General features: G+C 42.0%; 2 protein-coding genes across 3 annotated transcripts in view; one reads left to right on the top strand and one right to left on the bottom strand.

Moving 5' to 3' along the window:
* Nucleotides 1-16,599, bottom strand: part of SYT14 (synaptotagmin 14) — a 249,427-nt gene that overhangs the window by 176,539 nt on the left and 56,289 nt on the right. The window lies entirely within an intron of this gene.
* LOC100341050 (cytochrome c) lies at nt 434-1,680 on the top strand. The gene has a single exon (XM_017350037.3). It carries the CDS (start codon nt 523-525, stop codon nt 838-840), a length of 318 nt encoding a protein of 105 aa, XP_017205526.2. The 5' UTR covers nt 434-522; the 3' UTR covers nt 841-1,680.

Below are 16,599 nucleotides of genomic sequence, written 5' to 3'. Positions count from 1 at the left end.
CTCTGTGTCTTTTTTGTTTCAAAATTTAAAGAACTTAAAAACTGGACAGTTCTTAGTTTTTCTCAGTTTGGGTGATATCTGATGACTCATTCAAGCTCTGCAAGAGCTCCTATCTGTGCCACATTCTGCCAGCCTTGTCCCTCTCAGTCTATGCTCACAAGAGGACCCAGAACAAGTCCTTCAAAGGTAACTCAGAACTGACTGATCTCTGCTCCAAACACCTTCCAATGGCTCCCTATGCTCCTCTGACCTCATTCCTACCAGTTTCCTCCTTGCTCACCCACAATCTGCACTGAATTTTTCCAAATATCAGCCAGGCTGTTTTCACCTAGCTGTTCTTTCTGCCTAGATGGCTTTGTTCCAGGTATTCACACAGCTGATTCTTCCAGCTACATCAAGTCTTTGTTTAAAACATGATAACCTCCTTGAGAGAGCGGGACATCCAGCTTCCTGGTGCGGTCCTTTGGGGCGCGAGCTACTAACGAGCGGTGAGCGCGGGAGTGCGGAAGCAGCCAGTTAAAAATGGGTGATGTTGAGAAAGGCAAGAAGATTTTTGTTCAGAAATGTGCCCAGTGCCACACTGTGGAAAAGGGAGGCAAGCACAAGACTGGACCAAATCTCCATGGTCTGTTCGGGCGGAAGACAGGTCAGGCCGTTGGATTCTCCTACACAGACGCCAACAAGAACAAAGGCATCACCTGGGGAGAGGACACGCTGATGGAGTATTTGGAGAATCCCAAGAAATACATCCCTGGAACCAAAATGATCTTCGCTGGCATTAAGAAGAAGAATGAAAGGGCAGACTTGATAGCTTATCTCAAAAAAGCTACGAATGAGTAATAGCTGGCCACTGCCTTATTTATTATAAAACAGCAATGTCCCGTGACTTTTTTATGTGCACCATAATCTAATTCTCATACACCAGAATTCAGATCATGAATGGCTGACAAAATATTTTTGTCCAACAGTCTAATATTGCCTTGTGTGGTTAAATAGGAAATTTTGGTAGTAATTCCAGTTCAGTGAATGCCCTCACTGTTTTCCCCTTCTAAGGATATGATTGGACTTAACTAACAAAACTTGTCAATGCCATCCCAAAACCTGTTGGGAGATTGGATTTAGATTTAAATGCTGGGGAAATTGCCTCACTGTCTCAGAACTGAACGAGATTCCCTTGTTCTTTACCTACCTAAGGCAAGAGCTGAAGACATTTGGAAACGTCTACTTCGTATTTTTGGTCTTAGCTGTGGCAATCTCATTAGAATTTCCTGTATCTAAACTTCTGCCTTTTACTTACTGAAAGGCATTTTAGTGTGGTTTATGCATATCAAATAAAGAATATTTAACACTTCTCACATTTTATAGATGATCCGTAAGGTCAGGTGCTTTGAACGTCAGCATGACCAGGTGGAGTAACAAGTTACACTTGCTGTTGAATTCTTTACTACCTTAGACTGAGTTAAAATTCAGGATTGTCTATAAGCAGCCATTTGGAAACACAGAACACTGAGGAGCTACTGCGTATTTGTGTTTAGTAATGCTGCTTTTGCCAGCTCAGTGGAAGGACTAAGGGAGAGGAGATACCATCAGCACAAAACCTCTAAAATATGTGATCACAAGACTTAAGAGAATTAAAAACAGAATTATAGATCATGAAAAACAAAACAAAACAAAACAAAACATGATAACCTCCTTAACCAGATCACTATGCCCAACCTATTTAAAAATGAAACTCATTAACATCCTACCTCTTACTTTCCTAACCTTTCCATCTCTTATCTTCTAAATGTCAAGGAATAAAATTTAAATGCAGTAGCATTGATTTAGGGCACTTAAGAATAGAGCTCAGAAGCCACAGTTGGATTAGGTTTCAGACACAGCCACACGCAGGCCAGCCTTGAACTCCACCAAACTGCAGTTTTCTAAAACATTGTTTGCTGACCTGTGCAACGGACCCCTCCACAAATTACATAGTGTCAGAGACTGCACCAAATCCCCTTCTTACAAAACAAAAGATTATGGCCAGCGCCGCAGCTCAATAGGCTAATCCTCCGCCTGGCGGCACCAGCACACTGGGTTCTAGGCCCGGTCGGGGTGCCGGATTCTGTCCCGGATGCCCCTCTTCCAGGCCAGCTCTCTGTTGTGGCCAGGGAGTGCAGTGGAGGATGGCCCAAGTACTTGGGCCCTGCACCCCATGGGAGACCAGGAGAAGCACCTGGCTCCTGGCTTCGGATCAGTGCGATGCACTGCAGCAGCCATTGGAGGGTGAACCAACGGCAAAGGAAGACCTTTCTCTCTGTCTCTCTCTCTCACTGTCCACTCTGCCTGTCAAAAAAAAAAAAAAAAAAACTTAACTTTTGCTAGCGTCAGTTATAATTCTTGATAAATCAGTAGAGTAACTACTAACCCTCCCCCAATTTTAAATATTGCTGGCATTTTCTTCAAGTCTCAGAAAATAATTCAAGACTACTTGAATTTGTGTCTCCCAAGTTACAATCCTAATTAACCTGTTCCCGACCAGACTGGTTATATTCTTGGTTGAAATAAAATGCCAAAAACTCATTTATTAATTTTAGGTATTTATGTTTTTCTCTACTAGAATGTAAGCATCAAAAATGCAGGAAGCCAGCTAACTCTCAGATCTGTAAAAATAAATTCTTATGTTTTTAAAAAAAATATTTATTTGAAAAACAGAGATACTGAAAAAGGGGGAGGGGGAGAGGGAGGGGGAGAGGGAGGGGGAGAGAGAATCTTCCATCCACTGATTCACTCACCAAATGGCCACAGTAACTGGAGCTGAGCCCATCCAAACACAGGAGCCAGAAGCTTCTTCCGGGTCTCCAATAAGGGTACAAGGGCCCAAGTACTTGGGTCATCTTCAACTGCTTTCCCAGGTGCATTAGCAGGAAGCTGGACTGAAAGTGGAACAGCTCAGACTCAAACCAGCACACACCTGGGATGCTGGCACTGCAGGTGGAAGCTTAATCTATGCCACAGCATCAGGTCCCTAAATGCTTATTTTTATGTCACCAACACTTGGGATGGATTGATACGCAGCTTCACTACAATAATCGTTGGCATCTGTAGCCATGAATACATAGAAAAATTAATATTAAAAACTAAATCCAGGGGCCGATGCTGTGATACAGTGGGTTTTAACCCTGGCCTGCAGTGCTGGTATCCCATAGGGGTGCTGGTTCAAGTCCCAGCTGCTCTATTTCTGATCCAGCTTTCTGCTGTGGCCTGGAAAAGCAGTAGAAGATGGCCCAAGTGTCTGGGGCCCTGCACCTGCGTGGGAGACCCAGAAGAAGCTCCTGGCCCCTGGCTTTGGATAGGCTCAGGTCTGGCCATTGAGGTCATTTGGGGAGTGAACCAGCAGATGGAAATCCCCCTGCCATGTGTGTGTGTTCTTTGTCTCTCCATTTCTACTTCTTTCTGAAACTCTTTCAAATAAATAAAACAATTCTTAAAAAAAAAAAAGAAAAATCCAGGGGCAGGCGTTTGGTAGAGTGGTTAGGACGCTGCCTGGGATGCTCACATCCCATTTCACAGAATACCTGGGTTTGAGTCTGGCTTCACTCTGGGTGGTGACTTGGTAGCTGGGTCCCTGACATGTGGGAGACCTGGATGAAGTTCCTGGCTTCTGGCCCAGTCCCAGCTGATGCAGGCATTTGAACAGTGAACCAACAGAATGGGAAATCATGGTCTCTCTGCCTCTCAAAATGATTTTTTAAAAGAAAATCTAGAATTTTATGAAGAAATACATTAAGACAAAGTTATAAATCCTCAATAGGTAAAACTGACGCACTCTTAGAATGCTAATGTCAATTGATTTAATTTATTATATTAACAAATTGAATGAGAAAAGGCATTCTTTCAACAGGCAAAAAAAAATTATCAAGAAACACCAATAGCCATCTATAATTTTTTAAAAGATTTATTTATTTACTTGAGAGGCAGAGTTAAACTGAGAAAGAGAGAGAGAGAAAAAGAAAGGTATTCAACCCGCTGGTTCACTCCCCAAATGGCTGCAACGGCTGGAGCTGGGCCGATCCAAAGCCAGGAGCCTGGAGCTTCTTCCAGGTCTCCAACGTGAGTGCAGGGCCCCAAGTATCTCAGACATCTTTCTATTGTTCTCCCAGGCTACAGCAGAGAGTTGGATAGGAAAAGGAGTAGCTGGGATGTGAACTGGCAGCCATATGGGATGCCAATACTACAGCTGGATGCTTAACCCATTACACCACAGAGTTCACCTGCCACCGATAATTTAAAAAACAATCTTAGTAAATTTGGAGTGGATGGTAACTTTCTTAGACTACTAACTAAAAATATATAGCAAAACTAAATTAATGAGAATATATTACAATTCTAAAGTATTCACTTTAAAATTATGATCACAGCAAAGCTGTTTGCTATTACTGCATATTTTCAGCCTAGAAGTAAGAGTTTTTGTGTTTTCCATGATTCAAAACAATATTCAATTTACAGTCTCCAGAAGTATCAGTGAAAACAAGAATTGTTTCCTAACAATAAATCTTCATTATCTGGAGGCTAATGAAAACATAGTTAGTCTAAAATGCTGTGTATTTAATCATAAAAGGACAAAAATTATGAAACATTTGTAAGTAAGTGTAAAGAAGCCCTGAGGAACGTGGCACAGCAGGATAAGCCACCACAGGAGACAACCACATTGCAGACTGGAGTGCCAGCTCCACGCCCAGTCACCCCACTTGCGAACCAGTGTCCTGCTCATGGACCGAAAAGGCATAAATTAGGGCCCAAGTGGTTGGGTCCCTGCCACCCACATGGGAGACCCAAGTGGACTTCCAAGCTCCTGGCTTTGGCCTGGCCCAGCCCTGGAATTGCAGCATTTGGGGAGTAAACAGCAGAGAGTAGATCTCTCTGTCTCTCCCTTGCTTTTTAAAATCTTTAAAGTGGAAGAAGAAATAAAAATAAAAATAAAAACAACAGTGAATTAGATAAAAAGCAATACAAGAGCTTATTCTTAGATTATGTGTGTGATTATGAGAGACCTTCACCAAGTCTAGTCAATAATTACAAGTCAACATTAATGGGCTGGCGCTGTGGCTCAATAGGCTAATCCTCCGCCTGCGGCGCCTGCACACCGGGTTCTAGTCCCAGTTGCAGTGCCAGATTCTGTCCCAGTAGCTCCTCTTCCAGTCCAGCTCTCTGCTGTGGCCCAGGAAGGCAGTGGAGGATGAGACCAGGAGAAGCACCTGGCTCCTGGCTTCGGATCAGCGTAGTACACCAGCCACAGTGGCCATTGGAGGGTAAACCAACGGAAAAGGAAGACCTTTCTCTCTGTCTCTCTCTCACTGTACACTCTGCCTCTCAAAAAAAAAAAAAAAAAAAAATTAATGACTTACTCTGTATCTTGCACTGTTCCAAGTGTTTTATACCCGGGGTAGATGTGTGGTGCAGCATTTAAGTCACTACTTGGGACACTGGTATCCCATATCAGAGCTCCTGGTCCAAGCCCCAGCTACTCTGCTTCCAATCTAGCTTCCTGCTAATATGCACACTGGGAGGCAGCAGATGATGGATCAAGTACTTGGTTCCCTGCTACCTATATGGGAGAACCTGATTGAGTTCCAGGCTCTCGTCTTTGGCCTGGCCCAGCCCTGGCCACTGCAGGTATTCAAAGGGTGAAATAGTAAAGGAAAGATCACTCTCCAAATGTCTGTCTCCACCTTCAAATAAAATGAAAACAGAAAATTCTCTTAAGTCTTAGAAAAATTAAAAAATTTCATTTCAATGCAATCTTTTTGAAATTTATGCACAGTTTTTCCATAAATATAGATGGTCCATGAACTTTTTGAAGATCCCTATTAAATCATTCAAGTATCTAAATAACTAAAGACCATGTAAGATGGATTTCCTTGACACATAAGGACTGAAATTTAGCTCAGCCTTGGCTTACAGATCAATTGGTAATGACAATCACAGAGCACACACACACACAAAGAAAACCCACCTCCAGTGAGCACTTACATACTGTGCTGACTTCCTGCGCTTCGCAGTATCAGCTCTGCAGCTACAGGATTTCAGAGCACATACAGAAACTTTCAGGTCATTTGTGTGATATTGGGGCTGGAAATTCAAATCCTTTTCTTCCCCTACTTGTACATTCAATTAGGAACAACCAGACAATCTCACCACCATTGTCAACTTGCTCCTTATACATATTTCATTAGGATTACCAACCCATGATATTTTACATATCACTATTGCCACATCTCGCAATGTGCTCTGTTTACTACTGAAAATAGTGTCCTTAGTGCCTTTAATGCAAGTCAGATCAGAGAACTACTTATAGAAATCCCAGAATCAATTCAGAAAACTCATCTTCAAGATTATATTTTTCTGGGGCCAGCGCAGTGACGCAGCGGGTTAAAGCCCTGGCCTGAAGCACCGGCATCCTAAATGGACACTGGTTTGAGTTTCAGCTGCTCCTCTTCTGATCCTGCTCTTTGCTGTGGCCTGGGAAAGCAGGAGAGGATGGCCCAAGTACTTGGGCCCCTGCACCCATGCAGGAGACCCAGAGTAGACTCCTGGCTCCTGGCTTCAAATCGGCGCAGCTCCGGCCATTGCGGTCATCTGGGGAGTGAACCAGTTGATGGAAGAGCTCTCTCTCTCTGTCTCTACCTCTCTCTAACTCTGTCTTTCAAATAAATAAAATAAATAAATATTTTTTAAAAAAGGATTGGCCAGTGCCACGGCTCACTAGGCTAATCCTCCACCTTGCAGCGCCGGCACACTGGGTTCTAGTCCCGGTCGGGGCGCCGGATTCTGTCCTGGTTGCCCCTCTTCCAGGCCAGCTCTCTGATGTGGCCCGGGAGTGCAGTGGAGGATGGCCCAAGTACTTGGGCCCTGCACCCCATGGGAGACCAGGAGAAGCAACTGGCTCCTGGCTTCGGATCAGCGCAGTGGGCCAGCTGCAGCGTGCCAGCCGCAGCAGCCATTGTGGGGTGAACCAATGGAAAAGGAAGACCTTTCTCTCTGTCTCTCTCACTGTCCATTCTGTCAAAAAAAAAAAAAAAAAAAGGATTATATTTTTCTAAAATCACTCAAAACCAAAATCTGTTTTAGTGAGGCTTTTCCTCAGAAACAGAACCAATAGCATATAAACATGGGAGAGATTTGTTTTAAGGAATTGGCCCATGTGTATTTGGGAGCTGGAAAATCTGAAACCCTTTGGGCCAGCTAGCAGGTGTTGTAGTCTTGGGTTCAAAGGTAGTGCAGAGGGAGAATATATTCCTTCTCAGACTTTTCTACTAAGATCTTCAACTGGGGCCAGTGCTGTGACACAGCAGGTAGAGCTGCCCCGCCTGCAGTGCCAGTATTCCATATGGGCACCGGTTCAAGTCCCAGCTGCTCCACTTCGGATCCAGCTCTCTGGTATGGCCTGGGAAAGCAGTGGAAGATGGACCAGGTCCTTAGGCCCCTGCACCTGCACGGGAGACCCGGAATAAGATCCTGGCTTTGGATTGGCCCACCTCTGGCCATTGTGGCCACTGGGGAGTGAACGAGTGAATGGAAGATCAACACTCACATGCTCTCGCTCTCTCTTGCTCTCTCTCTCTCCCTCTCTGCCTCTGCCTCTCTGTAAATATGCCTTTCAAATACATAAATAAATCTTAAAAAAAAAAGACCTTCAACTGATAAAATGAGGCCCACTCACATAATGAAAGGTAATTTCCTTTACTAAAAAGTCTACTGACTGCTAGTGTTGGATAAGATGCCCATCTCATATTGGAGTATCTAGATTCAATATCTGGCTCCTCTCCCAATTCTAGCTTCCTGATGATGTAGACCCTGGGAAGCAGCAGTGAAGGCACAAGTAACTGGGTTCTTACTACCCAAATGGCAGACCTGAACACAGTATTACTGATTGCTGGCTTTGACTTGGCCCAGACACAGCCATTGCAAGCATTTGGGGAGAAAACCAGTAGATGGCAGCTGCCTCTATATGTCTCTGCTTCTCAAAAAAAAAAAAAAAAAAAAAAAAAAATATATATATATATATAGTCTACTAACTTAAATGCTAATCACATCTAAAAAGAAAAAAAATCTCACAGAAACATTTATAGTGGTTTTGACCAAATAACTAGGTGCCAATTTTATACATAAAATTAACTATCACAATGTCCCACACACAAAAAATAAAAAACTATATCTGAATGTACACCACAACTTTGCATGTAACAGTCAAAAACTAGAAAGTACACAAATGCTCTTCAGTGGTTAGTGGTTAAACAGACTGTGGTAACTCCATACAATGGAAAATTTTCAGTAACAAAAGGGAACAAATTATTGATATCTACCCAAGCAGATCTCAAGCACATTAAAAAAATCAACCTCCAAAGATCACATTCTATATGATTTCACTTACACATTCTTTAAATTATAAAATTATAAATAGAAAACTTGGCAATACCTGGTAGGGATGAAAACTGTCCATTTAAGTTATCATGAAGGTATTTATCAAGAGGTTTATAAGAATTCATAGTAAGGAAGAGAAAGAACATGTTTAAAAGGATTTAAAATGTGGTTTGACTAAGCCAAACACTAAAATATATGATTAAGTTGCAATTAAATAGTATGACACTAACAAAAGAACAGGACATTGATACAGTATAAAAAGATCAGTATTATTCAGTATATACTGTAAATCTGTAATTAAGAAAGCATTTTTTTTTTTGACAGGCAGAGTGGACAGTGAGAGAGAGAGACAAAGAGAAAGGTCTTCCTTTTCCATTGGTTCACCCCCCAATGGCCGCTGCCCCCAGTGCGCTGCGGCTGGCGCACCGCGCTGATCCGAAGCCAGGAGCCAGGTGCTTCTCCTGGTCTCCCATGCGGGTGCAGGGCCCAAGCACTTGGGCCATCCTCCACTGCACTCCCGGGCCACAGCAGAGAGCTGGACTGGAAGAGGAGCAATTGAAACAGAATCTGGTGCCCCAACGGGACTAGAACCCGGTGTGCCGGCGCTGCAAGGCCGAGGATTAGCCTATTGAGCCTTGGCACCAGCCAAGAAAGCGTTTCAAATCAGTAAAGAAGAAATAAATATGCTGGTTATTCAATGAATGGCACTATCATCTCCGAATATAGGGGTTACGTGTGACTTTAGCATTAGATTATGTCAGTGAATGTACACTTCTTTTACAACCAGTAAACATCTGTCAACTACAAATTTACAAACATAACTTAGAACCAAAATATCATATAGAAATGATTAACTTTTTTCCTATACAGAAACATAAAAATTCTGTGCATCAGAAAGATACCAAAAAGTTAAACCACAAAAAATTTGGCAAAAATTTAACACATGACTGAGAAAAACCATAGCCCCCCAAAGAAATCAATCACTCAATTTAACTTTTTTAATAAAGAGAATAAATCTGCAAAGTGTAATTTCCAAAGAAGGACCAAACAACTGTCACTAATTCTTTAATGTTAAATCATTGGTAAAGTTGAAAGAATATCCAAATTCACAGTTACTGAGAAATGCAACTAAAAACACTAATATGTAAATTTAGTAAGCTTTTTTTTATATATAATGAAGACAAAATAAGAATGTAAAGGAAACAGCCTGGAATATAATTACTAAGAATATAAATTGCTATGAATGTTGTAAGAGGCCTTAAGGATGAGGATATTCTTTGACCCAGATAGCCTAATTCTAGAAACTGTTTTTAAATACAAGAGATTTTCTAAGGAAATTTCAGAGCAATTAAAAACATTTTAAGGGGGGGCCGGCACTGTGGCTTAGCGGGTAAAGCCACAGCCTGCAATGCTGGCATCCCATATGGGCACTGGTTCGTATGAAAGCTGTTCCACTTCCAATCCAGCTCTCTGCTCTCTCTGCTGTGGCCTGGGAAAGCAGCAGAGGATGGCCCAAGTCCTTGTGCCCCTGCACCCGCACGAGAGACACGGAAGAAGCTCCTGCTTTGGATCAGCTCTGTTGTGGCCAACTGGGGAATGAACTAGCGGATGGAAGAGCGTGCATTCTCTCTCTCGTTCACTCTCTCTCTGCCTCTGCTTCTGTGTGTAACTCTTCTTTCAAATAAATAAATAAATCTTTAAAAAAAAAAAAAGTTTCTTGGCCGGTGCCACAGCTCACTTGACTAATCCTCTGCCTGCAGCGCCAGTACCCCAGGTTCTAGTACTGGTTAGGGCGCCAGATTCTGTCCCAGTTGCTCCTCTTCCAGTCCAGCTCTCTGTTGTGGCCCAAGTGCTTGGGCCCTGCACCCCATGGGAGACTGGCAGGAAGCACCTGGCTCCTGGCTTCGGATCGGTGCAGCGCTGGCCTTAGTGGCCATTGGAGGGTGAACCAACGGAAGGAAGACCTTTCTCTCTGTATCTCTCTCTCACTGTCTAACTCTGCTTGTCAAAAAAAAAAATTTTTTTCTTAAAAAATTGAAAAACTATTTTAAGGATTTTATTCTCACTGCAGAGTATCTAGTGAAGGTACAGTTATTTACACATTTAAAACTCCAGGAATAGCACATTGATTAATAAATAATAAATAACAGGATGCCCATATGATCAAATATCATACTGTCATTCAACATCAGAAAATACTCAAGCAAGCCAGAGCAACTCAGGAATTAGGTACTTGAGCCCTTTGAGAAAACACGGAAATCGGGAAGTGAAAGTCCGTTTTGCCCTGGGGGCCTGAACCCATGCCTTTCCAGCCAAGATTTGCCTTGCTGGACATTTCTGCATAACAGCTTTCTCCACCCTAAGCTATAGAGCTGGCCCCCCAGGCTCAATTGGGGTGGCAGATTTGAGACATATTTCACCTGTTTCCTTTTTGTAATAATAATAATAGACCCTTTCTATCCTCAAAAGATACCAGAGTATGATTTGATGGCAGGCAGCAACACAATAATAAAACAACTTCCAGGTTGAGGTTTGGGGAGCTGACATGCTCTTTTTTAAGGAGGGGGTAACATTGTGGTACAGCCAGTTAAGCTGCCACTTAGGACCCCTGAATCCCATAGTGCAGGGCCTGGTTTGAGTTCCTGTCATTCGTGTGGGAGACCCAGATGCAACTCCTAGCTGCTGGCTTGGGGCAGTTCAGCCCCAGCTGTTGTGGGCATTTGGGGAGTGAACCAGAAGATGGAAAATCTCAGTTCTTTCATATTTCTCTCTCTCTCCCTCTCCCTCTCTCCCTCCCTCCCTCCCTCCTTTTAAAATGAATAAATAACTTTTTCTAAAAAGGAAGGGTAGGATTCCTTGATAACTATTTAGGGAATATTAGGCTAAGCAGAGTTGAGCAGTTTTCTTCAGTGCAGGACTTCTGGAGCCTTCATCATGCTCATGTTCTAATTTTAGCCGTCTCCACAACAGCCTCTGGGGTGATGCCTTAGAACTCCTAAGATTTCTCAACACCAATTTAAAAAGTTGATCAAATATTCTCACATTCTAGATATATTTTATAAAAGGTACAAAAAAGAGAAAGGGAAGTAAGAAAGGAAGAATAAAATCTTTTTCGAGAGGCCGGTGCTGTAGCATAGCGGGTAAAACTGCCACCTGCAATCCTGGCATCCCATATGGGTGCCAGTTCCAGACTCGGCTGCTCCACTTCTGATCCAGCTCTCTGCTATGACCTGGGAAAGCAGTAGAAGATGGCCCAAGTCCTTGGGCCCCTGCACCTAAGTGGGAGACCTGGAAGAAGCTCTTGGCTCCTGGCTTCGGATCGGCTCAGTTCTGGCCTTTGCGGCCAATTGGGAAGTGAACCATCAAATGAAAGACCTCTCTCTCTCTCTCTCTCTCCATCTCCTTCCCTCTCTGGGTAACTCTTTCAAATAAATAAATAAATCTTTAAAAAAAATATTTTTCTAACAGAACTGATGTTCCTCAAGGCACAGTTTACAGCTGTACATTAAGACTGAGATGGTGGAATAAGAACTAAAATGATACCAAATGGGAGGTTTGTAAATTTGACTTTTTAATTAAAATGACTTTATATACACGATTTGAATTAAATATATTTTAATAAAACATTCTAAAAAAAATGTTAGGCTTTAAAATGATGAAAATCAGACAATGACATGGTTGAATTTTAAAAACACTATAAAATGAAAATATTTATATTTAAGTTTTGAAATAAAAACTGTACCTTGATCATTTAAAGCAACATAGATTTCAATAACAAAGATCGTCAGCATATGTACACACTGTCAAGCATTATGCTACTAACTAGATTTTCATATTAGCCATTAGATGGCACCATATGTCTACTAGTTAATGTAACTACATGAAACTAATTTTTCCCACATGCTTAAAAAGTATTAAACAATTTATTTAACTTTTAAGTAAAAAGATACACATTATCTTCTGCCATTCTTAAAAAGAGGTGTGATGCAAGCAATTAGATTTGTATCACCATTTCTGAAACACTAAAATTTAAAATGAATTCAGAAATCAAAGAGACGATTCAAAGCAGTGGTTCAAAAGTTAAATGTCAGATGGCTACAGAATGTCTTTCCTTAAGCCAAATCTAAGATAAAGCTCATTTCCCAAGTTTAGAAATTTTCTTTTGTGTTTTATTTTTCACTCCTAAACCTGTAGTTTCTAAATCTTCTCCACAAGCCTCCTCATCTTAACTACAATTCATTGCATCTTTTTTCTTTTTTTAAGGGAAAGGGTTTATTGGTGAGGAAACCTGACAGACAGACTGGAGGGAAGGGGCAAAGAAGGAAAAGAGGGAGAAGCAGAGAGTAAGAGAGAAATCGAGAGAGAGAGATCAGGGGATGGAGAGAAAGAGAGCCACGTGTTTAGGAGCAGGTCCTCTTAAAACTTGGCTGCGGGGCAGGCAGGGAAGTAGGAGCAGAGAATCCCATTAGGATGGGGGTAGAGCTGACACCACTGGTTAGGCCATGTGGTCACCTGGCTTCCAGCAAGGGCAGCAGGGGCTAGAGCCTAGGATGGTGTCCGGGTGTAGATAGCACCATAAATAAGACTGTGTCATTTTACTAAAATTCCCCCCTTTTGTTTTTTATAAAGCAAGAGTTGTATGAGATTACATCAGCCCCCAAAGCCCAGGGGGTAGAGGGACGAATTTCACTGCATCTTATTCTCTAGTTCAGGACTCTATGTAGTTTCCCAGTCTCTATCCTGAAACTTCTGCTCCAGATTCTTTTTTTAGTCTATTTAAATACCCCAAATGACCCCATTCTGATAACATTTTTTCCACTTCCAATTAATTCAGAATAACCAAGATCAGACTACCTGAAAACACTAAAACAAGAGACAAAATATATGAAATACTGTGACTCAAGATACTGGACACAGGAAATAAAAGCAGTTATCATTAAGAAGAAGAAAAAATGAGATGCATCACATGATTGTGATTTTCCAAGCTCCCTGTCTGGAGAAAGAGGATGACAAGTTTACTGTACAGAGAGAGGTAACATGAGCAGAGGCCAGCAGTCTTCCGGTTTGAGGAGCTACACCTGGGAATATAAAGAAGGCAAGGAGGCTTAAAGTCCACAGGGCTGGGAACCACCTGATAAGGAAAGAACTCCAAGTGTCTGCACTGAGACCCATTATGAAGAGCCAAGCACTGCTCAGCAAAGACAGGTAAGGAAACAATCAAAGGCTGGGAAAGGAATTGCCTAATATGATTAGAATTAAGAGCAATCATATCTGATAGAGAGCTAGAAATAGAGACTATTAATATCCTCCAGAATAGAATAATTTCAAAACGTATGAGCTACTACATTATTATGAAGGACTTTGTCTCAGAAAATTAATTTTCAACTAAATATAGGTTTCCTGTCTCCCAAGAAAGGTTAAAAGCAAGCCAAAAGGAAAAAAACTGTTCCCAGGTAATTTAGCTTACTTTAGAATAAAGCTCAAGAACTACTCAAAGGGCTGGTGCTGTGGCTCAGAGGGTTAAAGCCCCAGCCTCCAGCACCGGCATCCCATATAGGCCCCGGTCCAAGTCCTGGCTGTTCCACTTCCGATCCAGCTCTCTGCTATGGCCTGGAAAAGCAGTAGAAGATGGCCCAAGTCCTTGGGCCTCTCACCCATGTGGGAGACCTTGAAGAAGTTCCTGGCTCCTAGCTTCGGATCAGCTCAGCTTTGGCCATTGTGGTCATCTAGGGAGTGAACCAGCAGATAGAAGACCTCTCTCTCTATATATATGGCTCTACCTCTCTCTGTAACTCTTTCAAATAAATAAAATAAATCTTAAAACAAAAAAAAGAACTAATCAAAATTATCAAATATTCATTAATGAAAACTTCACAATGTTTGGCATCCAAAAAAAATTACACAGACCACAAAAGAAGAAAGAAAACAAAACTCTCTCAGAAAATTGATAGACAAGGACACAAACAATTATGATGTATTTCATGAGTTCAAGGAACTAGAAGAAAGACTGAATGTGTTAAGAAATACATAGATGACTGAATAGGGAAAAGACATGCTGATTTTGACCATGGGAAGATAACAGAAGAAAAGTGAAGGAAGTGTATTCCTAAGAGAGAGTTGAAGAGAAGTTTGCAGTAATAATTCTACAGAAAGAAGAGAGATACTGTGGAACAGCATGGACAGTTCATACACACAGCAGCAAGTGGGATCCACCACCAGCAGCTCCCACAGTCAGGGGCTGCAGCAGATGCCATCTTCTGAGATCCAATTTATGACAAACCCACAGCCAGCATCCCGCTGAATGGGGAAAAGCTGGAAGCACTTCCACTAAGATTTGGAACCCACAAGAATGCCCACTTTCACCATTGCTCTTCAAAATAGTCCTGGAAGATTTAGCCAGAGCCATTATGCAAGAGAAAGAAATCAAAGGGATACAAATTGGAAACAAAGAAGTCAAACTATCCCTGTTTGTAGATTATATATCATATATAAAGGCATAAAAAAACTCTACTAACAGACTGCTGGAGCTCATAAGAGAGTTCAAAGTTGCAGGACATAATATCAACACACAAAAATCAACAGCCTATGTATACACAAACAATGCCATGGCAGAGAAAGAACTTCTAAGATCAGTATCATTCTCAATAACCACACACACACACACACACACACACACCCCACCTTAAATACATTGGAATAAATTTAACCAAGGATGTGAAAGATCTCTACCATGAAAATTATAAACTATTAAGGAAAGAAACAGAAGACACAAAAAGTAAAAACCGTCCATGTTCATGGATTGTAAGAATTAGTATCATCAAAATGTCCATACTACCCAAAGCAATTTATAGATTCAATGCAATCTCAATCAAAATACCAAGGACATTCTTCTCAGATCTAGAAGAAAATGATGCTAAAATTCATATGGAAGCACAGGAGATCTGGAATAATTAAAGCAATCTTAAACAAAAACAAAGTTGAAACCATCACAATGCCAGATTTCAGGATATACCACAGGGCAGGTATAATCAAAACAGCCTGGTACCAGCACAAAAATAGACATGTAGACCAATGGGACAGAAAAGAAACCCCAGACATTAATATCCACATTTACAATCAACTGATCTTTGACAGACAAGCTAAAATAAACCCCTGGAGAAAGGACAATCTCTTCAACAAATGATGCTGGAAAAAAACTGCATCTATGTGTGTATAAAACAAGAACCTGACCTTACACCCTATACAAAAATCAACTCAAAATGAATCAAGGATCTAAATCTATGACTTGATACCATCAAATCACTAGAGGAAAACATCGGAGAAACTCTGCAAGACATTGGCATAGGCAAAGACTTACTGGAAAAGACCCCAGAACCATAGGCAATCAAAGCAAAAATAGACAAATGGGATTACTTCAAGCTAAGAAGTTTCTGCACTGCAAAGGAGACACTCAGCAAAGGGAAGAGGCAACTGACAGAATGGGAGAAAATATCTGCATAGTATAAAACTGATAAAGGATTAACATCCAGGATCTATAAAGAGCCTAAGAAACTCAACAACAACAAACAATACAGTTAAGAAATGGACAAGGGACCGGCGCTGTAAGGTAGTGGGTGAAGCAGCTGCCTGCAGTGCCAGCATCCCACATGGGCACTGGTTGGAATCCCAGCTGCTCCACTTCGATCCAGCTCTCTGCTATGGCCTGGGAAAGCAGTAGAAGATGGCCTGTTGCTGTGGATTCATTCTGAGAGGAGAAGCACAATGGGGGCAAGAGGCGTAGAGTCACAATGTAGACACTGGGAGTCAGGTGAAAGTAGGCTAGAGGCAAACAGCTTGAAGACTTGTTTATTTCAGTTGGTGCAGCAGCTTATACAGTTGAGGCAGCCAGTCCTGTCAAGGGGCAGTTTATGCTGTACCCAATCACTGCCTGTTGCCAGGCAGACTCCTTTGCCAGGTGGGTTCTAAAGCCATTTCCTGACACTCGCTTGCCAGCACCATCTTGGCATGGCCTTCTCATTCCACCACATTGGCCCAAGTCCTTGGGCCCCTACACTGTGAGAGAGACCAGGAGGAAGCTCTGGGCTTCGGATCAGCTCAGCACCAGCTGTTGTGGCCATCTGGTGAATGAACCAGCAGATGGAAGATTTCTCTCTCTCTCTCTGCCTCTGCCTCTCTGTAACTGTTTTTCAAAGAAAA

This window comes from Oryctolagus cuniculus, chromosome 13 (assembly GCF_964237555.1).
Source record: "Oryctolagus cuniculus chromosome 13, mOryCun1.1, whole genome shotgun sequence".
NCBI lineage: Eukaryota > Metazoa > Chordata > Mammalia > Lagomorpha > Leporidae > Oryctolagus > Oryctolagus cuniculus.
Note: the sequence above shows the minus strand (reverse complement) of the source record. Positions and strands in the feature narration are given on the sequence as shown.